Source organism: Ascaphus truei, chromosome 1, assembly GCF_040206685.1.
Source record: "Ascaphus truei isolate aAscTru1 chromosome 1, aAscTru1.hap1, whole genome shotgun sequence".
Taxonomy (NCBI): domain Eukaryota; kingdom Metazoa; phylum Chordata; class Amphibia; order Anura; family Ascaphidae; genus Ascaphus; species Ascaphus truei.
This window is the reverse complement of record NC_134483.1, coordinates 474,899,735-474,926,258: the sequence shown is the minus strand read 5'-3', so window position 1 is coordinate 474,926,258 and position 26,524 is coordinate 474,899,735. Positions and strand designations below refer to the sequence as shown.

The 26,524-nt window shown below is 44.0% G+C and overlaps 1 protein-coding gene across 4 annotated transcripts in view; it reads left to right on the top strand.

The window, feature by feature from the left end:
- LIMCH1 (LIM and calponin homology domains 1) overlaps positions 1 to 26,524 on the top strand; it is a 283,557-nt gene that overhangs the window by 86,854 nt on the left and 170,179 nt on the right. For all 4 annotated transcript variants that reach the window (XM_075567302.1, XM_075567284.1, XM_075567275.1 and 1 more), the window contains exon 2: positions 11,993 to 12,063. In XM_075567302.1, the coding sequence (XP_075423417.1) occupies positions 11,993 to 12,063 (71 nt within the window). The remainder of the gene's footprint in view (positions 1 to 11,992; positions 12,064 to 26,524) is intronic.

Below are 26,524 nucleotides of genomic sequence, written 5' to 3'. Positions count from 1 at the left end.
GAGTAACTGTATGGGTTAATTAGAGAGATGACATTTCTGCTCACATTTATGCACAAAAACTGCATCTTTCCTGCAGTTGGCCATAGTTTCTATTAAGTAAAAAAACAATCGTATACCATATTTTTAGATCATCCATCAGGTTTTGACCTAGCGATTTTAAACCGGGGCATTTGATAGCAGCTCCGTTTGTATTCACCTGGGACTGGTGCCAAAGGCAAATATCATGGAATCAGGCGCACGGAGCCCGGCAGTAAGAGCTAGGGCTGTGGAATTTCCCACGTAATCGTTTCAATTATGCAGCTGGCATTCTTTTGGAATTTTCTCACTGAACTCAAAAGATTTTTGCCCTGTGTGCCAGTGTCTGATGACTGCGCAGATCCACTGCTTTCCGATACGAATCACCAGCTCACACGTTAGTCACTGGAAGGCATGAGATGTGCAGCCAAACCATGGATAATTCTGTGTGGTGCCGTAATACACCTAGAATGCTTTCATATCCTTTCTTCTGTAGTTTCCATGCTGAACCCATACCTCAATGATACGAACACAAGCTTGAAAAGCTCCAGGGCCAAACATATCTTGGCTGCAGCAGATTTAAACAATCGTTGGCATAGCAATCCTTATAGAGGTGCGTGTATGCGCTAACATCATTATATATTACATAAGCACGATTTAACTTGCAGTTGGGGTTGCCAGGTGTCCAGTATTGAACCGGACTGTCCTGTATTTGGAAATTTTCCCAGTAAAAAATTAGCGGTAATACTGGACATATGTCCGGTATTACCTCTCTGGGCATATTGAATTTCCCCGAGCAGGGCTGTTGCTAGGGGGCTGGGCTGCTTCCTCTGTCCTGATTGGCTGTATTACCCAGCAGCAGCCAATCAGGAGGAGGTGTCAGGAGCCCGAGTGTGGGCCCAAGGAGAGGACAACCCCGCATTTAGCAGAGAGGTGTGTGTGTGTGTGTGTGTGTGTGTGTGTGTGTGTTTCTTGAGCGGGTCACACCTTTCACCATTGCCTGATTTATTTTTGGAGAAGCCACCTGGTAACCCTACCTGCAGTGTAGATTCTTGCGCATTGTAGTAAAAAGTTCTTACGTGCTCACTTTTTAAGTAATTTTTTCAGCGTTGTTACTATTGTAGAATAAATGAGAGCATGTAGGCTCCCATATCTGTGCTCAAGAGTGGGCATCAAAAATCACGAAGCAATAATGTAACCATTCAGATAATCCTTGTGTAGCATTGTATATTTCTTTTGAAATGGATTGTTGCTTTATAGCTAGTCATATAATGCCCCAATTGAAGGGAGGGACAGCAGAGTATAGCGGGCTCCCCAAGAGCGAGGGCCCCCGGGCTATCGTTACGCCCTTGGCCTCTACAACTCTCATTATCCCTTACCATGCTCGCCTCAATGCACCCTTGTCTGTCATCTCCCACTGCCCAGTTAAAATCCTGTTTTTGCTACTATTCACCAGACACCCACTCTACCACTAGTGTCATTAAAAAGTAATAGTACTGTACTGTGCTACAATGTAGGAGAACAATATTTTGAACAAGGGACAAACACTCTTCTATATGTTATTTTTAAAGTCCCAATCCATGTCGGGTTTTGTCGTTTTGTTTTTCTCCCTTTCATTTTTTAAATACAGTAGGGCCCCGCTCATACGGCGGGTTCCATGCCGCCGCCGTAAAGCAGAAATTGCTGTAAAGCGAGGCCCTACTGTACTGTATTGTACCTTTGAAAACAGATGCGGAGCTGCAAACCGACTGTTTCGCTGACCAATGGCATCTGACAAGGAGTTGCGCATGCGCTAAAACTGTTGCTTAGAGACAGCCGGATACTCTGCTGCTGAGCGCGTCATGCAGAAAATCGCCACAAAAATGGAACAAGCGCCAAACCTAATTAATATGGGTATACATTGTGAAACGCTGTATGAGCGGAACGCCGTAAAGCGGAGTGTTGTAGAGTGGAGCCCTACTGTACAGAATTGAAGCTGGGAGTCTCCGGAGCTGAACCACATTCATTTCAGCTCCGGGGATGCCCTGCTTCTGGAGATACTTGCCTCCGAAGGGGGTGCTGGTATCGCCTGCAGTTTTTTTGCTGCCTTGTCACATGGGCCAGTAGGGAGTCGCACCGGATGCGTCTTCCTAGTGGCCCGCAGGGCCACTGGCTTTGAAAAGCAACCATACACTGACCCCAGAGTGGCCACAGGCCCCCCACTACAGAAGTAAGTATCTCCGGAAGCAGGCGGCCCCCTGAGCTGAAATTAATGGGGTTCAGCTACGGAGACCCCCTGCTTCAATCCTATGTTAAAAAAAATGAAAACTAAAAAACGGTTTGGATTCCCTCTTTAATTATCTTACTAGTTTACAAGATATTTACTTTTTTTTTTTTTTAATTGCTGGTATACCTGTATTTTCAAAGAATGCCGTCGGGGTCTTGCAATAAGACCGGCGTCCCCCGATGTTGTGGTTTTCTGTTGGCCTGATTCGGCAGCCGTTTTGATTTCCTGAATGGGAGCAATAAACTGCTTATACTGTAGGACCACTCAAAATATTTTGGTGTAAATATTTAAAGACACTAGGCCACATAAGAATAAAGCAGTTATACACTGTGACCATTAAATGTTTATTTCAGAATGTGTGTGTGTCTGTATATGTATTACACAACCTCCATACACCATTTTAATGTCCTGCTAACACTGTTTACATAGAATACTCTTACATTTTCTTTTTTTGCAGGCTTGATTTCCAACAAGTTCTGCTTTTTTGAGAGGGCTTATATCAATCCCAAACCGTTCGTTCGTATCACACATTGGCTATTACAAAAATCTCGCAGGAGCATTGAAGATTTAGCACTTACAGGAAGTAGTTTGTGATGAATTATATTAACTCAACAAGTCTTTATGTGAAGTGCAGCGACTTTAACTTGCATTACATTTGCAACGTATTCGCTTTTCACTCCTTTGTTTAACCTTTTGAGAAAAAAAAAAATTGACGTACATTTTAACAAGGCAGCTTTCCAGAGCTTTGACACATTATTTTGCCATTTAATTTATTACAAAGTAAGAAACGTACAGGTTCATCTGTACTTTTCCAGTGTCTAGAATATTCGTGTTTAAAATGCTGGTATCTTGGTATTGGACGTGGACATTTGCCTAGTATCTTAACTTACTGATACGTACTAGGTCGGATTTGTATGAAACGATCATCAAATGGAACCCCCCCCCCCCAAATAGTGATATCCCACCCACAGATGTGAAACTTGCACTGTACACTACTGAGCAACGTGCTGAAACGGACCAACGTCCCGAAAACCTAACCTGCTGGTGGCCCTTGAGGACTGGAGTTGGCCATTCCTGTCCTAACCCCCCTCCCCTTTTTGTAAGCAATTTATAATCATCTTGTGCAATTGACACTGGCCCCTTGTGACTAAAACGATGCAAGGCTTTGTGATTAGATCTTATAACTGCAACACAGGGGTAATGAGACATGAAAATCAGAATGGAACCTGCATAGGGGTAGCTTTTTAAGACGTTAGAATCGTGCCGGAAGGAAGGAGAACACAATTTGTTCTGCTTTATATTCTTGCAACTACAAACAACTAGTGAGAGGGATATTATTTCAGTCTGTAAAGCAGAAAGCAATTTGCTTGCACCAGCTGCTTTCTTTTAAGAACCTACACGAGTGCCAGGAGACTTTGAGATTTTTTTTCCTTCTTCCTATGCAGCCTTTCTTTAATATCCAAACCACAGATCAGGAAATCTTTGTATTTAGATTTTGTAGAGGGTTAATGAAAGCACATTACTTTGTGGAAATGGTCACAGAGAGTATGTGAAATCCCCCCCCATCCTGACCACAATCGAGTAGACAAATGAGATACTAAAAAACTACATGTAAAGTATGCTTTCCCCTGCCTAATCTGTATATTAAGAGGGGATTGGCGTTTGCCTAATCCTTTAATGGATTCATCACATCTCTTGACTTTAATCCGATTACTACGTTCAGTGTAACGTTATCTCGTGAGTCACCTCTTTGGAAAAGTCATCTGCACAAATAAACCTCTAGTGAAGGAGCCTTGGTTTAAGCTCTGCGAGTTGTTGTTGTATAGGGATGCAGTCGGAGATATCATTAAAGTCTAGTGCAGGAGTGACCAACTCCAGTCCTCAAGAGCCACCAACAGGTCCGGTTTTAATGATATCCCTGCTTCAGCAAAGGTGGCTTAATCGGGCGTTGACTGAGCTACCAGTGCTGAAGCAGGGATATCCTTAAAACTTGACCTGTTGGTGGCCTTTGAGGACTGGAGTTTTCCACCCCAGCTCTAGTTCAGATGATATACTGTATCGGAGGGCATTAATTCTGTGTAAACTGCTCCGTGTGTTTCTGAGATTACGTTGGAATAAAATGGTTTAAGTACTACCCCCCCACCCCCCAAATATCCGATACCAGTTGTTACTATTCTAGTCTGTAGAACATGTGGGCAGTTGGTTCATGGCAACATAAAGTCTTGGTGCTAAATGTCTTGATTCCTGCCTCTGTTCTGTTGTATTGTACAGCTAGAAATTTCCCTTTCACCCTTCTCGACATGCTGTTGCTCACTTTGGTCCTCCCTCCCATCTTGGTATTTTGTGCAGACCAGTTATCCAGAGGTTTACTGCCGAGATGCTACCGTAGATATGGTTGTGAAACATTATGGAATAATAAGGCTCTATAGGAATGGAATTTGTCATATTAATCTTCCATGTTTATGTACGGCAAAATATGTTTGGGCTTTATAAACTACTAATGGTAGCAAATATGAGATGATGATGATGATGATGATGGTTGTTCACTCATTACACTCATTACATTACTTTGTAAAAAAAAATATATTTTTTTTGTATGGTATTTGGTCCCTGAGACTCTTAAATACCTGTAATACAAAAAAAAACTTTTATTCTTACTGTAATCACATTACAACAACACATTGCAACAATATCATAACAGTGGTGTGTGTGTGTGTGTATATGCAAATGAATAGGAGTTTTTTTTTAAATTGTTGTTCTCTAGTAATTGACATAAGCTTAATTAACCCCTTTTATTGCCCGAGGGGCCAGTACTGCGAGACCATTAGGACTGTGCTGGCACGAGGTGCTGGTCCTTTTACCTGTCTTGATATATCACCTCAAACTCTGATGCATGATCTTAGCGCCTCGCCCTGTTTTTATATTATACATATTTAATAAAGATTTGATGTTTGTAACTGATTCCATGAGCTCTAATTTTGCATTGCCTATACCTGGATAGAAGTCACTCTTCCCTGTTTTATTTTTCATTTATTTTTTGCCCCCTCCTTTGTCATTGTTTTGTTGGCAGGCCTGGCAACAGCTTTCCCGGGGGGCCAGAAGGTCTTGACCTGGATCCCAGGTTGTTGCACGTGGTGGGGTGTGGGGGAAGGGGGAAGGGGGGAGGGGGAAGGTTGATCCAGCTTTTACCACTCTCCTCCCCCCACCTCTTTCCAGTGATTATTGTTTTGCCATAAACATGAAGATTTGTGACAGGGATGATTTGGTTCACATTAATATACTTTACATTTTTCCCAGCAGCACAGTATTTAAAACAGCAACATAATCCATTGAAAACCGGATTGCGAACCACATCCCACTTTTGTTTCAATACCACCAGGGCCGTCAACAGCGGGGGTGAAAGGGTACTGGCGTCCCGGGCCCCGTGTGTCAGTTAACTAGATAAAAAAAAAAGTTTAAAAAAATGGTGGCGATTCCCCCGCGGTCCCGGCGCGCATGCGCAGGGCTCGCTCCCCTCCCCCCCCCCGCTCCCAATGTGGGACGGAGGGGGAAGTACCAGCTCCTCCTGCGGCCTGCTTCCCCCTGCGGCCAGCTTCCCGCGCTCCCCCCGCGGCCAGATTACCGCGCTCCCCCCGAGCCCAACTCCCGTGCCCCCCCCCCCCTGAGCCTTCCTCCCGTGCCCTCCTTCCCCCCACCCCCGAGCCCACCTCCCGTGCCCCCAAGCCCACCTCCCCTCCCGGGCAGCTGCCACGGGGATATCGGGGGCAGGAGGGGAAAGAGTCCGGCGGCAACCTGCACCCACCCGGTCAAGGTAAGTCACTGTCACCCACCCAGTCACTGTCACCCAGTCACTGTCATCCACCCTGTCACCCACCCACCCACTGTCACCCACCCAGTCACTGTCACCCACCCACCCAGTCACGGTCATCCACCCACCCACCGTCATTCAACCACCCACCCACCCACTGTCATTCACCCACCCACCCACTGTCATTCAACTGTCATTCACCCACCCACCCACTGTCATTCACCCACCCACCGTCAATCACTCACCCACCCACCCACCCACTGTCATCCAAACTGTCATCCAACCACCCACCCAGTCACTGTCAAACACCCACCCACCCAGTCACTGTCATCCACCCACCCACCCAGTCACTGTCATCCACCCACCCACTGTCATCCACCCACCCAGTCACCCACTGTCATCCACCCACCCAGTCACTGTCATCCAAGTCGCTGTCATCCACCCACCCACCCACTGTCATCCACCCAGTCACTGTCATCCACCCACCCAGTCACTGTCACCCACCCAGTCACTGTCACCCACCCAGTCACTGTCACCCACCCAGTCACTGTCACCCACCCAGTCACTGTCACCCACCCACCCACCGTCATTCACCCACCCACCCACCGTCATTCACCCACCCACCCACCGTCATCCACCCACCCAGTCAGTCATCCACCCACCCATCGTCATTCACCCACCCACCCACCCACTGTCATTCACCCACCCACCCACCCACTGTCATTCACCCACCCACCCACTGTCATTCAACTGTCATTCACCCACCCACCCACTGTCATTCAACTGTCATTCACCCACCCACCCACTGTCATTCACCCACCCACCGTCAATCACTCACCCACCCACCCACCGTCAATCACTCACCCACCCACCCACCGTCAATCACTCACCCACCCACCATCATTCACTCACCCACCCACCGTCATTCACCCAGGCAGGCAGTCACATGTCTTTTGTTGAAAATATAAACAAACAGGTTGCATTGTAATGTTTTTTTTCTGTATCACAATAAGAAAACAGTTATGTAAAAGTTGCGCGCTAAAATATATTTTCGTGGTAGGTGCGCTATGGGTTCGGGGGGGGCCCTGCTCTTTCATTTGTCCCGGGCCCCATGATTTCTGTTGGCGGCCCTGAATACCACAACACTGTCTGCTCCCTCTCAAAGTGTTTAGTCTTTTCCTGCATAACTTGTGTAGTTGGGTAACACCCTGAAACCATGTCAGGAATGAAGCTCTGAGATCAATGTTTAGATGAGTGCAACATGGAACCCGCAATAATCCAGACTTTTTTCAGGAAACTATTTCAAGCGGCAATCCATGCATTGGTCTCAGAAATAAATTCTAATGTAATGAAACTTTAGACTGGATTAAAATGGCTGCTAGTGATATATATCAGTCTACAAAAAAGCATGGTAACCGTTCCTGACTTAAAATAAAATAGTAATCGAGATGTAGTGTAGTATTGGTCACCTCTTTGGTACTGTGGTTCAGGACATCCACCTCATCACCATGATCTCCTAAGGAAGTCCCTTCAAATCTTACCATTTAGATACACAAAAAAAATTACTCAAACAATAAGATTATGCTGCACACACATACATTATGATGTAAAGATTCTATTTATTGAATCCAGAACTGTATAATAAAACTGTTAGACATGTTTAAAGGCATAAATACACCACAAAACCTTCACACAGACTGATCTGGGTGATTTCCCTGACTGCAGCTTTCTGATTGACATAATGTTTCAACTTTGCAAATTGTCGTAAGAGCGTCGGATAAGCCATTTTGGCGTCGTAAAACCGGCCATAGGGATGCATTGGACAGCGTCGGATAAGCCATTCGTCGTAAAGCGAAGCGTCGTAAAACGAGGACATTTTCATGAACAAGATGGGTAGACAAAAAAACGAAACTATTAAAAAAATTAAATAAACAAAAATACAATCTCCCATTTTATTGTCCGGTTTCGATGCTTGCACTCCATTATCAGGCGACGTGTCTGCCTGCAGAGATGGGACTTGGAGAGTGTCTAGAAAACCCATCTGAAATATGCATGCATTGCTATAGAAACTACAGAAGCCAAACAAAGATCGTATCAAGACCTACTCCATGAATTTGGTAATGTCTCTTTGCTGGAGAAACAAGTCTGCGTCATTATAGGAGCAAAGGTCTGGATGCAGGTTTAAAGCTGTGTTCTGCTGCAGTCCTACGTTTTTTGAAGTTTTGAAGTTGCATTTGCCATCTAGAGATTATATTTAGAATATAACATTTTTGTATTTTGGGGTGAGGAGGGTTAAAATAACATTGCTCTCTGCAGTGGTAGGAAATATGCGAAGGCTGCCATTAGACTAAATAATGGATAAGGTTGTGTTGATAGAGATGACAGGTGTTTACACAATAGCAAATACTAGTTTGCGTGTCATTGTTTCAAGTCACATTGAATGCAAATTATTTAGCAATAGGATTTATGTGATCAAAGCATCTCAAAAACCCTTTATCCACTTTTAGCCAGCAAAGAGCCTCCTCTTTGTATAGACCCCTTTGGAATTGTAAATGGATGATTTTGATTCCCTAACTGAAGACAAGTTTTAGTCATTTCAATGCTAAACATGAATGAGCCTGGTGATATTTGAATATTTTATCATTTTCAATTGATATTTGGTTCCTCCTTAATGTGACCCTTTTTCACATCGTTTTTGTGGCGAGTCATTTGTAAATCCGATGTCGCCAACTTGTCTTTGGAAATGCTCCACAAAACATCTTATGACGGTTAGTGTGGGTGGTATGAAACATAGTTGTTTTAGACCTATAAATACTTTTTGAAGTGAAACTTCTTTGCTGGCACCTACAGAGTTTTGATAGAAAAAATCCCTTGTGTTGTAACAAAATTCCATGATGGAAGTGACGTTGCGCTGCACATGCACATCAAAGCGCTTCCCTCGCACTTCCAGCCCGCACTGTGCGTGCGCCACACCCGTGCATGCCTCAAAGCGCTTCCCTTCAATTCCAGCACCCACAAAGGTTGGAGCCACCGATGAGTTGTGGTGGCCGAGCTCGCCACACATGCGCAGTGGCGGCCGAGCTCAACACAGCGGCCACACCCCACTGACACATGCTCAGACCTAAAAAAAAAATCCTATATATAGGTGGGCTCACTCCCAATGCTGCACACAGTCGCGCACACACACACACTACGAGAAATTCACAGTTAGTATAAACATAGATGTGCAAATAGCTAAAAAAATAAATAAAAGGGGGGGGTGTTTTGCCGAGCATGTGCGTTCCAAGTCAAACTTCTTGGCGTTTTCTCACTGAAATTGTGCTTGGATTTTAAATAAAAACATCACCAACACAAATACAATTTCTGTGACAAAAGTTTCACTTAAAATGTACGTGCTCGGCACACACACTTGTTTGTTTTTTGTTTTGTTTGTTTTTCTGGGTTGCAACCACTAGTTAGTTTCACGTGTAAGATCTCAAGTCAGCATTCTCAGAACTGTTACAGTTTAATGAATAACCCCCCTATATGTAGGAAAATGTTACTTGCTGATGATGATTGTTCTGAGGGCTGAATACTAAAATCAGACTGGGCTTGCTCTAAAAGCATCATTCTGAAACTCTTTAAAGCGAATACTTCTTTCCTGATTATGTATTGTGAATTAGTCCAGTATGCTTCAGCTTTTCAAAAATATTGGATGGAAAATATTTTTGGGGATCTTGTGGTTTTTTTTGTTCATGATTTTCCAGAATTGCTTTATCATTTGAATCGGATCACGGAGTCTTCAGTTACTGCCTTTATCATCTGTTATTCAAGAGCAACTTACATTAAATGTTTCCTATTAGCGCTGCTTGGACACTTACTGCTTGGGGTCTGTCACCCCATGGGTCCCCTATAAGGTAGTGGCTACATAATGATCATATTCATGTTAGTTTTTGTAGGGGAGAGCGTATTTTCTTCTCCTGTGAAGCGCAGAACGCAATCTTATCAGTAAGAGAAAGTGAACTTCCGTTGCATCATCAGTGACCGAGCGATCACTTGATCACTAGTGCCGGAAAGGCTGTGGCACTCTGGTGTTGTGGCCCCACAGGAACTCAAAGGGTTAAATTATGAATCCACTGTTAAATGCTACTGGCGTGTTTTGAACTTCATTTTATGAATAGATGAACAAGGGCACTGCGGATTTTCCAATGAATTCTTTTAATGTGCCAAAAGCAAACGCAACGTTTTGGCCAAATGGCCTTTCTCAAGTCAAGTGGCAAAAGGGAGAGGCCATTTTGGTCGAAATGTTGTTTGCTTTTGGCACATTAAAAGAATTTATTGGAAAATCCACAGTGCCCTTGTTCATCTTTTCATTGGATACATTGGTTGAGTCGCGGGTCTTCCCTGGAACTAGGAGCACCGGTAAATGTATCATAGTTTTTTTCCTTTTTTTATGGAGTGCAGCATACATTCTTGAATTTTCATTGAACTTCATTATTACCATGTTAATATTGGTGCACAGTAAACAGAAATGGTGTAGCACCTGGTTTTATGATAAATATATATATGTGTATATATATACTGTATTTTTTTTTAAATCCCTCCTTAGAAAAGCTGCATTTAATAAATGTCTTCAATAATGGAGAACTCTTCACTTGTTCTAAAATAAAGTATTGTGAAAAGCAAGAGTGGTTTAGGATCCTTCATCCTTCATGCTTCTGTTCTGGGGCACATGACACGTAGACCTTTTCCTGTGCAGAGCATTGGAGACATTTTCAAGGGATTGGCAAATGATCCAAACATTTGAATAGGTCAGAGAACAAGCAAATTTTGGATTTCCGTCAGACTTTATTTCCTCTCTGCCGGACATCGCATTTATGCTTTGAATCGATTAGTTGACTGCAGCTGTTATTTCTTCCTCCAATATTAGACAATCCGTTTTTAACATTTTGTCCACCGCTCCTATGTCTTACGAGCCAGCTAGGATTGTTCTGCTGTTCCGGTCTCTCCTCCCATCCTTCCCTCCCACCCAGCTCTGGCTCATAAAAAAAAACCCAATAAAACCTCCAGTGATTCTTAATTGTTCAAGGTGTGGAAGTCCAGTATAGAATGGCATCTCACCAATGATGTCGCTACGGATTCCAGTTTAGGCCTCGGCCATGTTCCCTGCTTGCTGGTGGAAGCACGCTAACGCGCGCTCCCGCTCAGCACTGAGCACCTACAGCCGCAATTAGAGCGGATTTAGTAGGGGCTCACCTATGCTTCCGCAAGCGTGCGGAAGCGCAGGTCTTAGGGGAATTTAAAATTCCCCCGCTTGCCGGCGCGACAGGCCGGTCACGTGAGCGGTTCGCCCAATGAGGGCGAACCAGCTCCGTGACGTCACTGGGCCGCCCCCGGCCAGTGACGTGCCCGTCCCCGGCCAGTGACGTGCCCGTCCCCGGCCAGTGACGTGCCCGTCCCCGGCCAGCCCCCCTGATGGCCCGCTGACAGCGCGTGCGGTAAGCAACCGCAAGGCCAGGGAAAGCACCCGCTTTCCCTGCGCCTCAGCGCGCCTCAGCACGCCAGCAGGGAGCCTGGCCGAGGCCTTAGACTACGCATAAGTCATTCATGTTGCTGTTACAGTATGTTTTTAAATGTGCAGTCCCACATAGTAACACCTTGTGAGCCTATTGACCATATCGCGGTTACGATGTCTATATGTATCAAAGGGGCTCTGGTGTGGGGTATTTTATTGTCCAGCTTGTTTGCTTTAACGTTAAGGTAATCAAATGTATTCATGTCTTGGTCTGTCTGAGCTACAAAAAAGGATAAGGAGAAGATCGGTCTAGAATAAAACGAAGCCATGTGTCCGTGTTGACTTATTGAAGTACAGATTCCTGGTAATAACGTATTTATTAATCTTATTTTTTTAAATTTTATTATAGGAAGTTACAGGCAGAAGTTTTGGCGACAAAGACTTCCGGGCTGAACTGGAGAACGGAATCCTTCTCTGCGAGTAAGTCCGCTATTTTGAAACTTTGAAGGGGGTGTCATGTTTGGGATATTTTGAGACTTCCTTTGTAATATAAAAAAAAAAAGGAGCCTCAAATTTAATTTAAAAAAAAAATGTATTTTATGATCAAAAATTTTTTTTTACGTCAGCAAAATCTCTGTTACCCAGCTTGAAATATTTGTATCTTGCCTGTACCTGCAGTTCCCTGAGCATCAACATAACCGCATGCTATTTGTGTTTGGGACAGGTACAAAGGGCATTGAAGGTTAGCAGTAGTCATATTTTCAATATAATATATTTGTACTTCATACATTTGATATAGAAGTGTGCGTGTGTGATCACTGGGGAGACCTTCATCCAGCAGTGGATTCGACAAGGGCTGAAGTGTGTGTCTGTGTGTGTGTGTATAGTACCGATTTGCTGAGTTAACACAAATACTGTTCCAAATAACACTCCTGTTTGTTACACATGTGTAGCAATCTCTCTTCTCCCCCCCCCCCCCCCCCTGGGAGATCTTGCTATTGCTACAGGTGTCATGGTGCTATGAGGGTCCAGGAGATGCTTAGGGTCCGCAATGGTAAGGGGAAACAGGACCGGCTTTTGGTGATCCGTGAGGCTCTTCTCCTAGTGTCAGCGCCTCCAGTCATAGCGGGCTCCAGTTGAACTGGAGATAGTCTCCACCATGACAGTGCTAAAGCATACCTCTACCCAATAGACTGTTACTTAGGCAGAAGTATTTAAAACAGAATCCTTTTATTGAGGCAGTCACTGCAGTTATCATTACAGCGTATGCATGGGTTTTCAGGATCAGTCCCAGGCCTCTGGATAGTACTGGCTTTCTTGCAATCTTGAGGCCATTTCAATCTGGAAGGTCTCCTACCCTCAACCCTTTAAGGGTCTGAGAGCATGTCTCCTCCTGGCCGGGAGGGACTCGGCTCTACTCCTCTTCAGACCAGACTCATCACTAGACTCACTATAATTTTGGACACTTCCTCCCTAAGGCACAGAGGGGGTGGGCACAGAGTCTGCACCATGATTGGCTGTACACACTCTGTTCACCTCCACCCCTGCCATTCAAGGAGGCAGCATATGGGGGGGGGGGGGGGGTAAAACCCACAGGATAGCCTGTCACTGCCTATAACTACTGGGACTTGCGTAACAGGAGGCAGAAAGTATAGTCTGGACCAGCCATGGCTTTGTGGAAATAATGTATGAGAATGTTAACCTACCTGTAACACTGTTTCTATTGCAATATTTTCTTTTTCTCTTAGCATACTTCTTAAAACTTTTGATTGGTTATAAAAATGGCAGCTTTAACCTGGCAAAAATATTCTATCCCACAGCTGCTGCTTTAAATATCTATCCTGCAAACTAGTCTGGCTTAACACCAGCGCGTGCAGCCTAGGCTAGCCCAACTATTGTAAACCGTTTGAGCTTTCATACACAAGGAGAATAGACCTATGAAGTTTTGATAACTCTGTATCTTAATCTCTCCTGTTGGTCCACTAAATGGTATCACTACCTATCAAATCTAAACCGGTTTAACCTAATGTACTCCTGGCCCAGATCTGGAGATGAAGCTAAACCTGGGGTTTGTGTTTGTAGTCACAATGCCCCCTCACATTGTCAAACTCAAACATCTGACCTATTTTCTACAATGTTTAATAATAATACCTTTATTTAATACTAGCTGATATACCCGGCGTTGCCCGGGCGTGGAAGGGCAGGGGGCATGGAGTGGAAGGGGGGGGGCAAAGGGCAGGGAGGGGGGGGGCAAAGGGCAGGGAGGACAAAGGGCAGGGAGGGGGGGGGGACTCAATCCCCCCCCCACACACACACAATCCCCCCCCCCACACACACAATCCCCCCCCCCACACACACACACAATCCCCCCCCACACACACACACAATCCCCCCCCACACACACACACAATCCCCCCCCACACACACACTTCCCCCCCACACACACACACTCACACACACTCAATCCCCCCCACCCCCCCCACACACACACTCAATCCCCACCAGCCCACACACACACACACTCAATCACTCCCCCCCCCCACCACCACCACCACCAACACACACACACACTTAATCAGTCCACAATTTCACCTGGGGGGGCGACATGCTCCGATTCCCCAACCCCCCATGCTGCTGAAAACGGGAAGCAGACAGGAAGAGAAGGAGGGCTTGTCTGTGTGCAGAGAGAAGCCCCGCCCCCTCTGCAAGACACAGCCATAGAAGCAGCAGCACGGAGCTTCTGGCCCCGCCCCCTCTGCAAGACACAGACATAGAAGCAGCAGCACGGATCTTCTGGCCCCGCCCCCTCTGCAAGACACAGCCATAGAAGCAGCAGCACGGATCTTCTGGCCCCGCCCCCTCTGCAAGACACAGACATAGAAGCAGCAGCACGGATCTTCTGGCCCCGCCCCCTCTGCAAGACACAGACATAGAAGCAGCAGCACGGATCTTCTGGCCCCACCCCCTCTGCAAGACACAGACATAGAAGCAGCAGCACGGATCTTCTGGCCCCGCCCCCTCTGCAAGACACAGACATAGAAGCAGCAGCACGGAGCACCCCCAGGTTTCCCTGCAAGCTGCTCGCGCCCCCCCTACATAATCGTGCGCCCCCCCTACCTAGTGTGGGTGTGTGTGTGTTTGGCCCGTCACTCCGCCTCAGGCCAATGAGAGGTGTGCGGGGGCGGGCGGGCGGCCCAAGGGACCAATGAGATTTCCCCTAGGGACACCGAACATCCAGACAGGCATACAGTGCTTTCACTAATATAGTATAAGATTGCACTTTTCTCCAAATGGAACAGAAAGCGCTTCACACTTACAGCATAGTGCGCAGTACGCAGCACACAGGAATTTCCTTAGACACAGTCCCTACCCAGATGAGTTTACAATCTATGGTTTTAGTGCCTGAGGCACAGGGAGATAGTGACTGGCCCAAGGTCACAAGGAGCTGATCTTGGGAATTGAACCAGGTTCCTCTGTAAACAATGATCACAGACTTTGAAGCAGAGTCCGTGCCTATGCTCACTGCGCCGCTCCTTGATCCATTTCATGGATGCTGGATTATGTACAATTGGTTTATCAGGGTTTCAAAGACTGGCCTAAAACTATTGTAAACTAGCCTGTATCCAAGGGCCTCGTCTGGATGTTTGTCGGCTCTGGGGATGGTAGGAGTGGCTGGAGCCTGCCACGAAGGTGAGAGCCTGACAGAGGAAAGGGCACGGCCAGCCTACAGACCCAGGAAAACGGGGCTCTGGCTCGTTCCCCCCCGACCCCAGTTTCCGACCCTGGGTGCAGGAATGGCAGTAGCAACTTGGTGGAACGGAAAAGCAACAATAAGCAGCACTGCAGTGGGTTTGGGTTTGTGCCAAATGTGTATTTTACAGCACTCTGCTGCTTTTTATGTGGCTTCCAATAGCTTTTGTTTTGCAAGAAGAAAGCCAAACACCACTACACTGGCTATCGCAGGATCTTGGTGCCCTAATGTTCATTGCGCTAAGATCAACATGCATGGAAAAGACGTGCCCCCAATTGCTGAAGTGGTTGCTGCCCCACGGGCACATACATACTAAGGCTTTTATTAAAAAGCCAAAAATAATGAGGTCTGTGCTGGGATCGAGGCATTGATTCTATCTGAATAGATATTTATATTTATAATCCACCAGATGGGAACAGTAAATAAAACGAATGTTTTCAATATTGCCATAATGCGCTTGAAGGTTGGTAAATGCCGAGGCTTCAAATGTGTTCATTTGAATCAGCACGTAAAGACTGCACAAAGAGAGAACCCCGCTGTAACGTTCTGCTTTGCTTAGTGCTTGGAAGAAATATCTGGGGGTTGACTAAATCTTTTTATCCTTGGTCTATTTGTGTAATTGAAGGCAGGAAATTAAGTCTTCACACAGCTACGCTTTGTCCTGTACAAAATGAGTCTGTGAAATGGCACATGGTACATAGCTGCGTTTCTGTATGTAACTGATCGATGGCAAATGTTGGTGCCATGTGCTCTGGGGGTGTTCAGGGTTTTGTGCAATTACATAAGGATTGGAAAAAAACAAGTCAAACACGGTTAAGATAAATGATGTTCTTCTAAATCAGGGGAGGCTAACTCCAGCCTTCAAGGGCCACCAACAGGTCAGGTTTTAAGGAAATACCTGCTTCAGCATAGGTGGTTCAATCAATGACTAAGCAACCTGTGCTGAAGCAGGGATATCCTTAAAACCTGACCTGTTGGTGGCTCTTGAGGACTGGAGTTGGCCTCCCCTAATCTAAGGGCTGTTCTATACTGTGTGCGGCCGGGCGCCTGTGTGAACATGCGTGCCGCACGCTGTGTGTATGCTGTGCGCGAGTGAAGTACTGTGTGTGTGTGTGTGTGTGTATATGTGTGTGTGTGTTTAAATAAGTTTCGAAATAAATACTTGTTTTAATAACATTATACACATACACATACATACACATACATATACACACATACACGCATACGCATACACACACACACACGCATACACACACACGCATACACACACACACGCATACACACGCATACACACACACACGCATACACACACACGCATACACACACATACACATACATATACACACACATACACATACACACACATACACACACACACACACACACACACACACACACACATACACACACACACACACACACATTTTCAGCTGCGCAAATTCATTCTTTTTCTCATCCTCTCCCCTGTCGGCCGGTTCCCTCTCCTTGCCATGTGCGTGCGGCACCATTATAGAATGGCTGACTAACCTCAGCCAACTAAAACTACCGCGCGCGCACACAGCGTAGCTCCCGCAGTATAGAACCAGCCTAAGTCAGACCTTTAGCAGAATGGGACCTACTCTGAAAACTAATGGGAATATGTGAAGTCCTCTGAATGAATGTTTAGAGGTTTGTTTGGTCACATTCCTGAATATGTGCTATAGTAAATAAGTAATGGGTTCTAATTGGAAGCTAGTGAAATAGCAGCCGAAACGGTGACATTTCATTAAATGAGGGATAGCTTGTTTCATGAGCAGTTCAATGCAGGGACTCTTCGTATAACTTTTTAATTGCCCTTCTGGGGTACTAGGTAAGTGATGGGCAAATGCAAGTTTTCTAGAGTAGGGGAAATCTGCCAGCCCAAAGCCAAGCTCTATCGACTTCTGTTTCCTGTATCCGGAACCAGCCATGTCACATGATCGCTCCGGGAGCTGTCGCCTGTCGCAGAATTATCAGGGGTGTAAGTGCCACTCTGGTCCCGCCCCCTGCACAGAAATGGTTAAGATATTACATCAGAACAGTGTAACAACGTGAGCATTTTCAGCTTGAAACTTTTTTTTGTTTTTGTTTTAAATCCTGGTTCCACGCATCCTTTTTCTGACAATTCCAAATATAAATGCAGCTAAGAACATGTTCTTTAACAAGATATGCTGGGTAATGATCTGCTACATTCCTGCTATTTAAAGCAGTAATCATTCGTAATGGATTTTATTTTTTACAGAAGTGAAGCGTTGTAAGCACAGGTCCATATTGACGTGTTGCTTTGCAGAGTAATGCTGTGTACGCAGCTATGGCAGTGCGGGTGTTAACTGGTTTTGGGGTTCCTGTTTTTATCATTTTTTTTATATGCTTCCTCTCAAAACATTAAAACCAGTTGCGCTGTAATTTTATACTAATTAGTGCGTGGTAATTGCGCTCCCTCTGGCCCTCCTGTAGATTGCTATAAGATGTGGCCTCCAATATACGTGGGCTGCTTTATAACTGTTTTCATGTTTGTAACTCTAGTTGTGGTTTTATTGTGCCTTTTCAAGTATTTGAGCCCTAAGGTTAAAAATAATGGCGTATAAAGTCATTTATTTCGTGTATTTTGTTTGATCCAGGCACTACCCCACATCAGTATTTAACATTGTGCAATAGAAATGTAGTGTTTTTAAAAGTGCCAACACAATAAAAAACTATACAGATAGTCCTCGCTATCCAAAGTTTCACTTTACCACGAATGGCATATCCAACGCTTTACAATGCAACCCTATTGGCAGTTTTTCGACGCTGGAATGCGTTTTCCGATGCCTGAATGCGTTATCCAGTGCTCACCACCACTGATTAACATGGTTCTCACTTTACAACGGTTCCACTATCCAACACTACTTCCAGAACGGATTCCGTTGGATAACCGAGGACTGCCTGTAATGTTGTCTTTATCAGCATTTGACCCACAAACTACTAATATCGTTTCTGCTGCTGTTCTTGTGCGCTGCACTTTTGCCGGGGAAGCAATATAAGTACGTGCATCAGCGCTGTACAGTCCCATTGGAAATTAAAGGTACAATCCCATGTAGCTGGCAATAAAATATTTAGTAAAAACGTATGTTTTGCGCACCTCAAACTAATGTTATGGTATGTACATATTAGGCTACTTTTTGTTTGTGATAAAGAAAAACACTGCCATTAAATGCAATGTGTAATTAATGTAATTATCTTTTCCCACCCTTTCTCATCAAAGAGCCTATAAAATTAAGGGGGAATTTTAGAGATGAGTGCTTTGCCTGTGTAAACTCTTGTTAACATCCAAAATCTGTGTAACCAGAGGAAATCTAATCCACCCCAATGTTCCACCCACCATGTTTACAAACCAAGTAAAAAAATATTTGAAAAATATGTAATTTTTGTAAAAATAAATAAATATATATATTTATTTATATTTAAAAAAGCATCAGTCACGCAGAAAAAAACATGTCATTGACATTAGTACTCTTTGGTCATAGGAGGGATTGCACCTTTTTAAGTAAGCTGCTATCCATTCAACATGATACAAAATATGTTCCATGCTTAAACTGCAAATCCAGAAAAGAGCAAATTGATCTTCAGACAATGACGTGATGGAGCATGGTGTCTACAAAAGACAACCCCTCTGCAAATAACATACTCTGTATAGAGAACGCCTGTGCTGAAAACGGAGCACACCGTACATTCCTGGGAGATATGCTAATGGGATATGCAAAGTATATTTAAATGACTCGCACCCCCACACTTCCTAAAAGATTTTCATAAGACCTACGCTGACAAACCTATGGCCCCTTGTGATGAAGGGGGCACTAGTGTCAGGCTAGTGCCCAATCAGATCAGACCCCACAAACTCTGCTATTCATGGCAGCAGCTCTAGCATTGAACTATGTCAGATGCTGGATAGCTTCATTGTCACAGTATACCCTACTGCTCACACCTGGAAGTAGTCTGCTTTTAAAGGAGCCAGGAGAGTGTCCACAAGTATGATTAGCTATAGGTGTGAGCAGTAGAGCTCTAAAGTATACAGTGACAGGGGAGCTATCCAGCATCTGAGAGTTCAATGCTAGAGCTGCTGCCCTGTAGAGATTGGAAAAACTGTAGAAATCCGTTTAGTGGAATTTCCCGAGCTTTCCATTTAAAATCCGTCGACTGATCGTCCTCGTTTTCAATCCGTGCTGATTAATACAAAACTGCTATTGGATACAATCCGTTGGTGAATTTTACCAATCCAATCTGCAGATTTAGCAGCCTACTGAAGGATTTTAAGAATCCAATCTGCGATTGCGGAATTTGCGGATTGCATTGTTAAGTGATTTAAAAATAAATACAAATCTTCTATTTCAGTGTCTGGAGGGAGCTAACCACCACCTTTTTAGATATGACTTTAATGTCCCGGTGTTAACCTGAAACTTTTTTTGTGTGTGTGTAAGGAACAGGGGGAAAAAGGGGCGTTGTGGAGGGAGATTGTTTGTTTTTTGGAAACCGGTAACCATAAATCATCAAAAACAAGTAATTTGTTCATGTATATACATTATGTGGGCCTGAAGGCAATGAGGCACACTTAGGGGAATGCTTGAATATCTCTCCATAGTTTCCACAGTTTCACGAAGGTCCCCTTCTCAATTTGTAACGATGATACCCTCTCCCTGTACGGATGTTTTATCATATGAGCATGTAATCTACGATGGAAGTTGGCTGTGTGTATGATGTGCACCATGGTTCCCATGTTTTTGTAAACTTGTCCATTGAGTCACGGAGGAACCCAGTTATCGTTTCCATGTACACTATTTTCCATGTCCTGTGCAGGATGGAATTTATTCCAGGAGCCGATTGCTTCCAGTTGCCCATACTCCTACATCTGGTGGCAGACAACAGATAAACGGGTAGTAGGTTTCCCTCGGTGTTTAACAAGACATTAAAAAAAAAGTTATGATGGGTAAAAAAAAAAAAGCCCTCCACCATATAGTGTGCAGTTTAATAAAAATACCACTTGTGGTGCATTTTAGAAATCCCTGGAATTGGTCTATTCATCAGTAACCTGAACGGCCTTCAATGCATGTGATGTTGGGGGGACGCCTCTTCTGCATATCATTATTATCTATAAGGAGTAGCACTGGGTTGTTTGCTTAACTGCATAGGCGTTAGATTAATTATAACGTTTGGTTAAATAGGCTAATGGAGCTCTGTGGATCTGCCACTTAATGCCCATGTGACTGTGACTAGGGTCATTGTTGAAGTCTGTGTGGGTTTTAGTGGTGCACGCCCTCATTTCATTTAAAACTGCAAGGAGGCATCCTTTTTAGAGCAGATCTTATATTTCGATGGAAAGATATCAAATTAAACCTTCCTACTCAAAATTGACCTGCAGTGGCGATGCATATAAAAACTGGCTGCATTATATCTTATAAACCTGCAAATCTGCATCTTTCCTGTCGGAGGGGCCAGCTTGGAATGTACGTGCATGGCAGGTGAAGAGGTGCGAAGGTGACACTTCGGCTAAGGAGAGAGGGGGCTGGGTGGTGATATAAGAAAAACATTTCAAACCGGTTCCGAGCCGTAGAAATGCTCTGTCCCTTATTTGTACATTCTTCTTAGAAATCCTATATGTTTATAATGATTCTGCAATACTGCTTTTTTTTTTAATATACAGTTTTTAAGACATTTCCAACCATGTTAACCACTCCACAAAAAACCTTACAAGCAGATATCACAGTAGTGCCAATAAATATTTATGGTACGAACCAATTTCCATAGCATAGAAAGGATTGCCAAAAGGTGCTCTGAAAGGAAAAACTTGTTTTATAAAGTTTTCTGGTATAGGTTATTTTTATCATCTGCTGTAATAGTTGCTATGCCTTTTTTATTTTATATTTTTTACAAGGGTAAAGTTGATGGACAGGGAAGCTGCATGAAATAGTTATGGAGTTCCAGGCTTTCATAGCGGCTTTGGGAAATCACACAAGGAAAAAATGACTGCACCTTTCTTTATACGCATCCCACTTTATGCTGTAGCAACTGCTGTCAAGGAAAAACCACATGCTTACAATGGATTATATTTAACTCCTGGGATTAGGGTATTAAATGGGTTAAAATGAAAAAGTGAACCAGATTGGTCTGACACCGGAAGAAAGTCTGCCGTTGTTCAAGAGGAATGGTATAATGGCATGGTTGCAGTGCGTATCCTATATAGAGTACACACAGATCTGTACACTGCCCACGCATCAATGACACAATACGTGGAGCGGTGCCGGGGAAAACACTTTTGACTTTACCCAGTTTTGAAGGAAAAAAAAACAAAACTGCAAATTTCTCAAGGTTTTGACCATTTGGTCACAAAAAGTTTGCACATCTCAAAATGTCTACAAAAGAGTTAAAGGCTCCTGTATACAGGGGCACATGGTAATTCACCCTAGTACGTATGCCATTGTTGACTTGTGGAAATGAATGATGCCACCATAGCAAAAGATAATGGGAAATAATTACCCGATAAGATTAGCAGTACATAGGACCAGAAGGAAAGTGACATATTCAGTTTGTACAGGGAACCTTTGAGGTTTTTTTTTTGTTTTTTTTGAGCAAGAATTGATATTTTTTTTTTTCTGTAAAGTCTTTATTTCTAATCCACATTTTTATAACATTTAACATATACTGTACAATACAACACAACTTAAAAAACAAATAAAGACATCACAGTTTTACACTTTTGCATTCTGCAGTCAGCAATACTCAGACCTATTGTATAATATAGTATAAAGTGAATGATATATTAGAGAAGGTGTGCAAACTAGGTTACGCAGGATTTTGTTGGATGGGCGTGGGCGATTTTGGAGGCCCCGCGCTCTTTCCTGAGGCATTTAAGTTAAATGCCGGGGGACCGCGCGAGGCCTCTGCAACCTCAACTTACCGGGGTTCTGTCGTCTTCTGGATGCATCGCCATGGCAACGCGGTGTCAAATGACGCTGCAGGGCCATATGACAAGATATAATAAACACCAAATATCTGGGTTGAACTGAACGAGGCTTAGATATAATAAAATATATTTATTCCTTAAAAAAGGTGAACACAGCAATATAGTACAATTAACAGGCAAGAAGGTAACACTTACTTAGGGTTGGGGGATGGAGAAGTATCAGGTAGCAATTCTCCAGCAATCCGGTGACATTCCAGGTGGAATCAGAAGAACCAACTAAAAACTGTAGGGTTGACACAGTTTATATACCTTTGTAACCCTATTCTTAACATTGAATACAGACTATTGGTGAACAATTATCTGTATCCAATCCCTAACGTGGAGACACAGTTTAACCCATGCCCCCCAGCTAGTTAGCCCTTGTGTACTGGGACTCTGAGGGTCTTATTTCTGTAGCCCCATAATTAAATCAGGGGCGATGACCAGTCTACCAAATGAAGTATCTGGTAGGATCTTCATTGTTTGTAGGTGTAGATATACCACTTACAAACCACTCCAGTTTGATGCTTCTCCGCTCTCAGTCAAACAATTAGAGTGGCAGAGTCTTTTGATCAGTACTTGGTTCCTAGACTTTGGGTAAACAATCAGGGCAGTTAACTTTTGATCACAGGGCTTATGCTAAATCATCCGGCTGCCCTTCCTGACCTATTATCATAGCAGATGGAGTCTGCATTTTCAGAGCAGATCCAAAATACCATATACACGTTAATATTTTCACATATTAATAAGTTCCGTTCTGGTGGCCCCAGTGGGTTGAAATTTGCCAGTTTTTAATGCCTACAGTGACTCCACATATTGGCCAAATTTCAACTCTCTGCGACCTCCAGAACCGGAGATACAGAAATGCCCTTTAAAACATTTTTAAAATACAGGCTTATAATGAAACATGGGAACAGGGGAACATACATTTTCCTGACATGACAAGGTGTAAGGCACATTTCTGGACCGCAGTCCAGTTAACCCCTTGCCTGCCTGGTGAGGTCAGGGGGTGGCCATATGGGGTGCAACCCCTTTAATACCGGGCCAACCCCCCTCTCCCTCTACACACGTCGCCATAGTAACGTGCGTCAAATGACGCTGCGGGGTCATGTGATGTCACATGACCTGCGGCGTAATTTAATGCTGGTTCACAGAGAAGGGGGCGCTGTCACACAAGGGGGCGCAGCTCCAAAACTTTGTGCACCTCTGTATTAGAGTACCGGATATACATTCATATATTAACTGACCGCATTAATAATCAAAACAAACACAAAACAAACAATCCAAAAAACTGACAAAAAATTATTGTAATGAAACAAAAGTCCAGAGCAATATCCAATGTGACAAAAATACAGAGTGAAATACCTATATATCTCTTGAAAAAGGGTCATTTAGTTAACCATTTGGCCAAAGCGTATAAACCTGCGAGCCACATCAAGGCAAGTCCATAATATTGCAGGTCCTAACACTAACTGATTAAAATCCTTATTTACCTCTATAATTAGAGGAAGGATGGTCCTGGCATTGAACCTGTCGCACCCAGCTGCATGAAAAGAAAACCTGCTTACTTTGAAAGCGGGGAGGGAGTTTGGAGGTTAGTGGCTCCTCCCACCCAGGGTTTAAAGCTCACCCCTCCTCACTTTCCAAGTAAGCAGGTTTTCTTTTCATGCATCTGGTTGCGACGGCTCCAATGCCAGGACCATCCTTCCTCTAATTATAGAGGCAAATAAGGATTTTAATCAGTTAGTGTTAGGACCTGCGATATTATAGCTATGCCTTGATGTGGCTCGCAGGTTTATACGCTTTGGCCAAAAGGTTAAACTAAATTACCCCTTTTCAAGAGATATATAGGTATTTCACTGTGTATTTTTGTCACATTGGATGTTGCTTTGGACTTTCTTGTTTTATTCAATTAGCCACGCCCAGTAGCACTCCTTTTGACATTTATATACACATATATATATTGTGGTAATTTGGGGGGGTTTCTGAGAGCTTGCTAGGTATCTGTGTGTTAATTAAAGAGAAGAAAATAGAAACTGGAAACAAGTCTATCCCATAATTAGTCATCCGGATTATCATTATTATTATTATTATTATTATCGTTCTCACTATGGCAAATTGGCAAATGTGCCCACTTTAAAATCCTCTCACTGCAGTAAACTCTGACCATGGCAGCCAAAGGCGTTCAAATTTAGTGTCAGTGATTATCCTTGATAATTGTTCCATTTTCATAATCTCCCATTTTCTCGACTCCCATTGTCCCATAGTGGGTGCCTCCAACTCTTTCCAATTGGCAGCGATAGCACATCTTGCAGCATTTAGCATGTGTATTAATAGAGATTTGCTCATTCTGTGCCCCTTGACCCCTTCTCTGTTTAGCAGTGTAATACTTGGGTCTTTTGGGATTCTAATCTTGGTAATATTAAAAAATCTGCTCTAATATCATATACCAAAACCGCTCTATTATCTTAGACTCCAAACAGATATGAAGCATTCCCACCTCCTCACAACCTCCCCAGCACTTATTGGAAGTTCCTGGGGATTTATATATTTTAAGAGATAATGACATTGATTAAAATGTTTTTTACAAATGTTAGTTTTGCATGCTTTTTGGGAATGCTCCTTTTGAATTGGCTGTGGCGATCTGATCTGAAAACGTTCAATAGCAATAACTTGCAGAATTCTTGTGAAAACCAGGACAAGGTTATCCTTGGGGGACCGGGCTGGATCCTATTGGCAATTTAGCTCTAAATTGAATTTGAAGGGTATTGCTGCTTTACATGTTCTACATTGCATTAGATAATTAGCATTTTGACCTCTGAGGATTTTGCTAAATAATCTTTTTTTTTTTTTTTTTTTTTTTTTAAGTAGTATCGGTGAAAAGGGAAGTGTCCATCTTTATGCTGTAGCAACTGCTGTCAAGGAGAGAAAACACATGCATCTAATAATGGGCCATATTTACAGTATGAAGATAAGGGGATTTGGCCCAGGTTCCCCTGCTTCAAACTCGGTGATCATTGTTCTCAGAGTCTGTCTCTTTACTCACTAAGCCACTTATTTGGTCCAAAGCGTCCGATTGGGGCGTTTTTGGCCAAAATTCCACATTAACTTTAATGGGGAATTAAGTACATCTGACAATAGCCTGCCCGGACGCTTTGACTGATATCGAATATTTCTTGGTAAATATCGAACGCTTGGTGCATTGTTGAGATTATGTTGTCTAGGTGCACAAACTGGGGAGCGGGCGTGGGATTTTTGTGGAGAGGGTGCGGGCGGTTGCAGAGGCCCTGCGCTCTTCCCTGAGGCATTTAAAATAAATGTCAGGGGACAACGTGAGGCCTGTGCAACCTGTACTTACCGGGATTCAGCCAGCTTCTGCTCACGTCATCATGACAACGCGCGCCAAATGACGCTGCGGGGTCACGTCACGTGACCCCCTGCGTCATTCGATGCTGGGTCACTCGGGAGTGGGGGCGCGAACGCAGGGACTGAGACATGGGGGTCGCAGCCAAAAACTTTGCGCACCCCTGGCATTTCCCTATGGCAGTGAAGGGTGCTGATTTTGAGAGCTTTCTCTTGTCTTGACAGTAGCAAACTTCCAAGGAATCCACTCTTCTGCTTTAATTTATCTTCACCCAACATGTTTCACAGTTTTATTTATTTTTTGTTCTTTTAGGGTGCTGGCATTGGGTAGCAATGCAGGCTCAATGAATCCTGGCCGTAAACGGTTTCTCAATCATGAATAGTTTTAGAGACTTGAACAAAGACCCATAGAGCTAATGTTCGTATTTATAACCAAAATCTCCCACTTCAAACTGTGATGGATGGTGGACTTTTGAAGATTTATACATCTGTCCTTTAGTACCAATATTATTTCAATTGACGAGTTCACCATATAAAGTGGGTCTTTCTCTTTATGTGGGGACTATTCATTAAACTGTGATAGCGCGTCGCGCTAGGTATGTACACTTTCATTGTATTGTTGCAATTTGATTTTGAGCTGCGTGGTGCCGCCGGCCGCTTTGGGTATAATCATGGCCTAAGAGGCCTCACACCACAGGCAGAGCTCAGGGGCAGGATGTGGCTGGAGGGGCATTTAATAGATGTTCCGGCTGCTAAATAATTTGCTGGAGCGGTGTTTCTGCATGTGGAGGATGGGCCCCTGAAAGTGGTGGGTGCTGGTGCTGCTGGTCCTG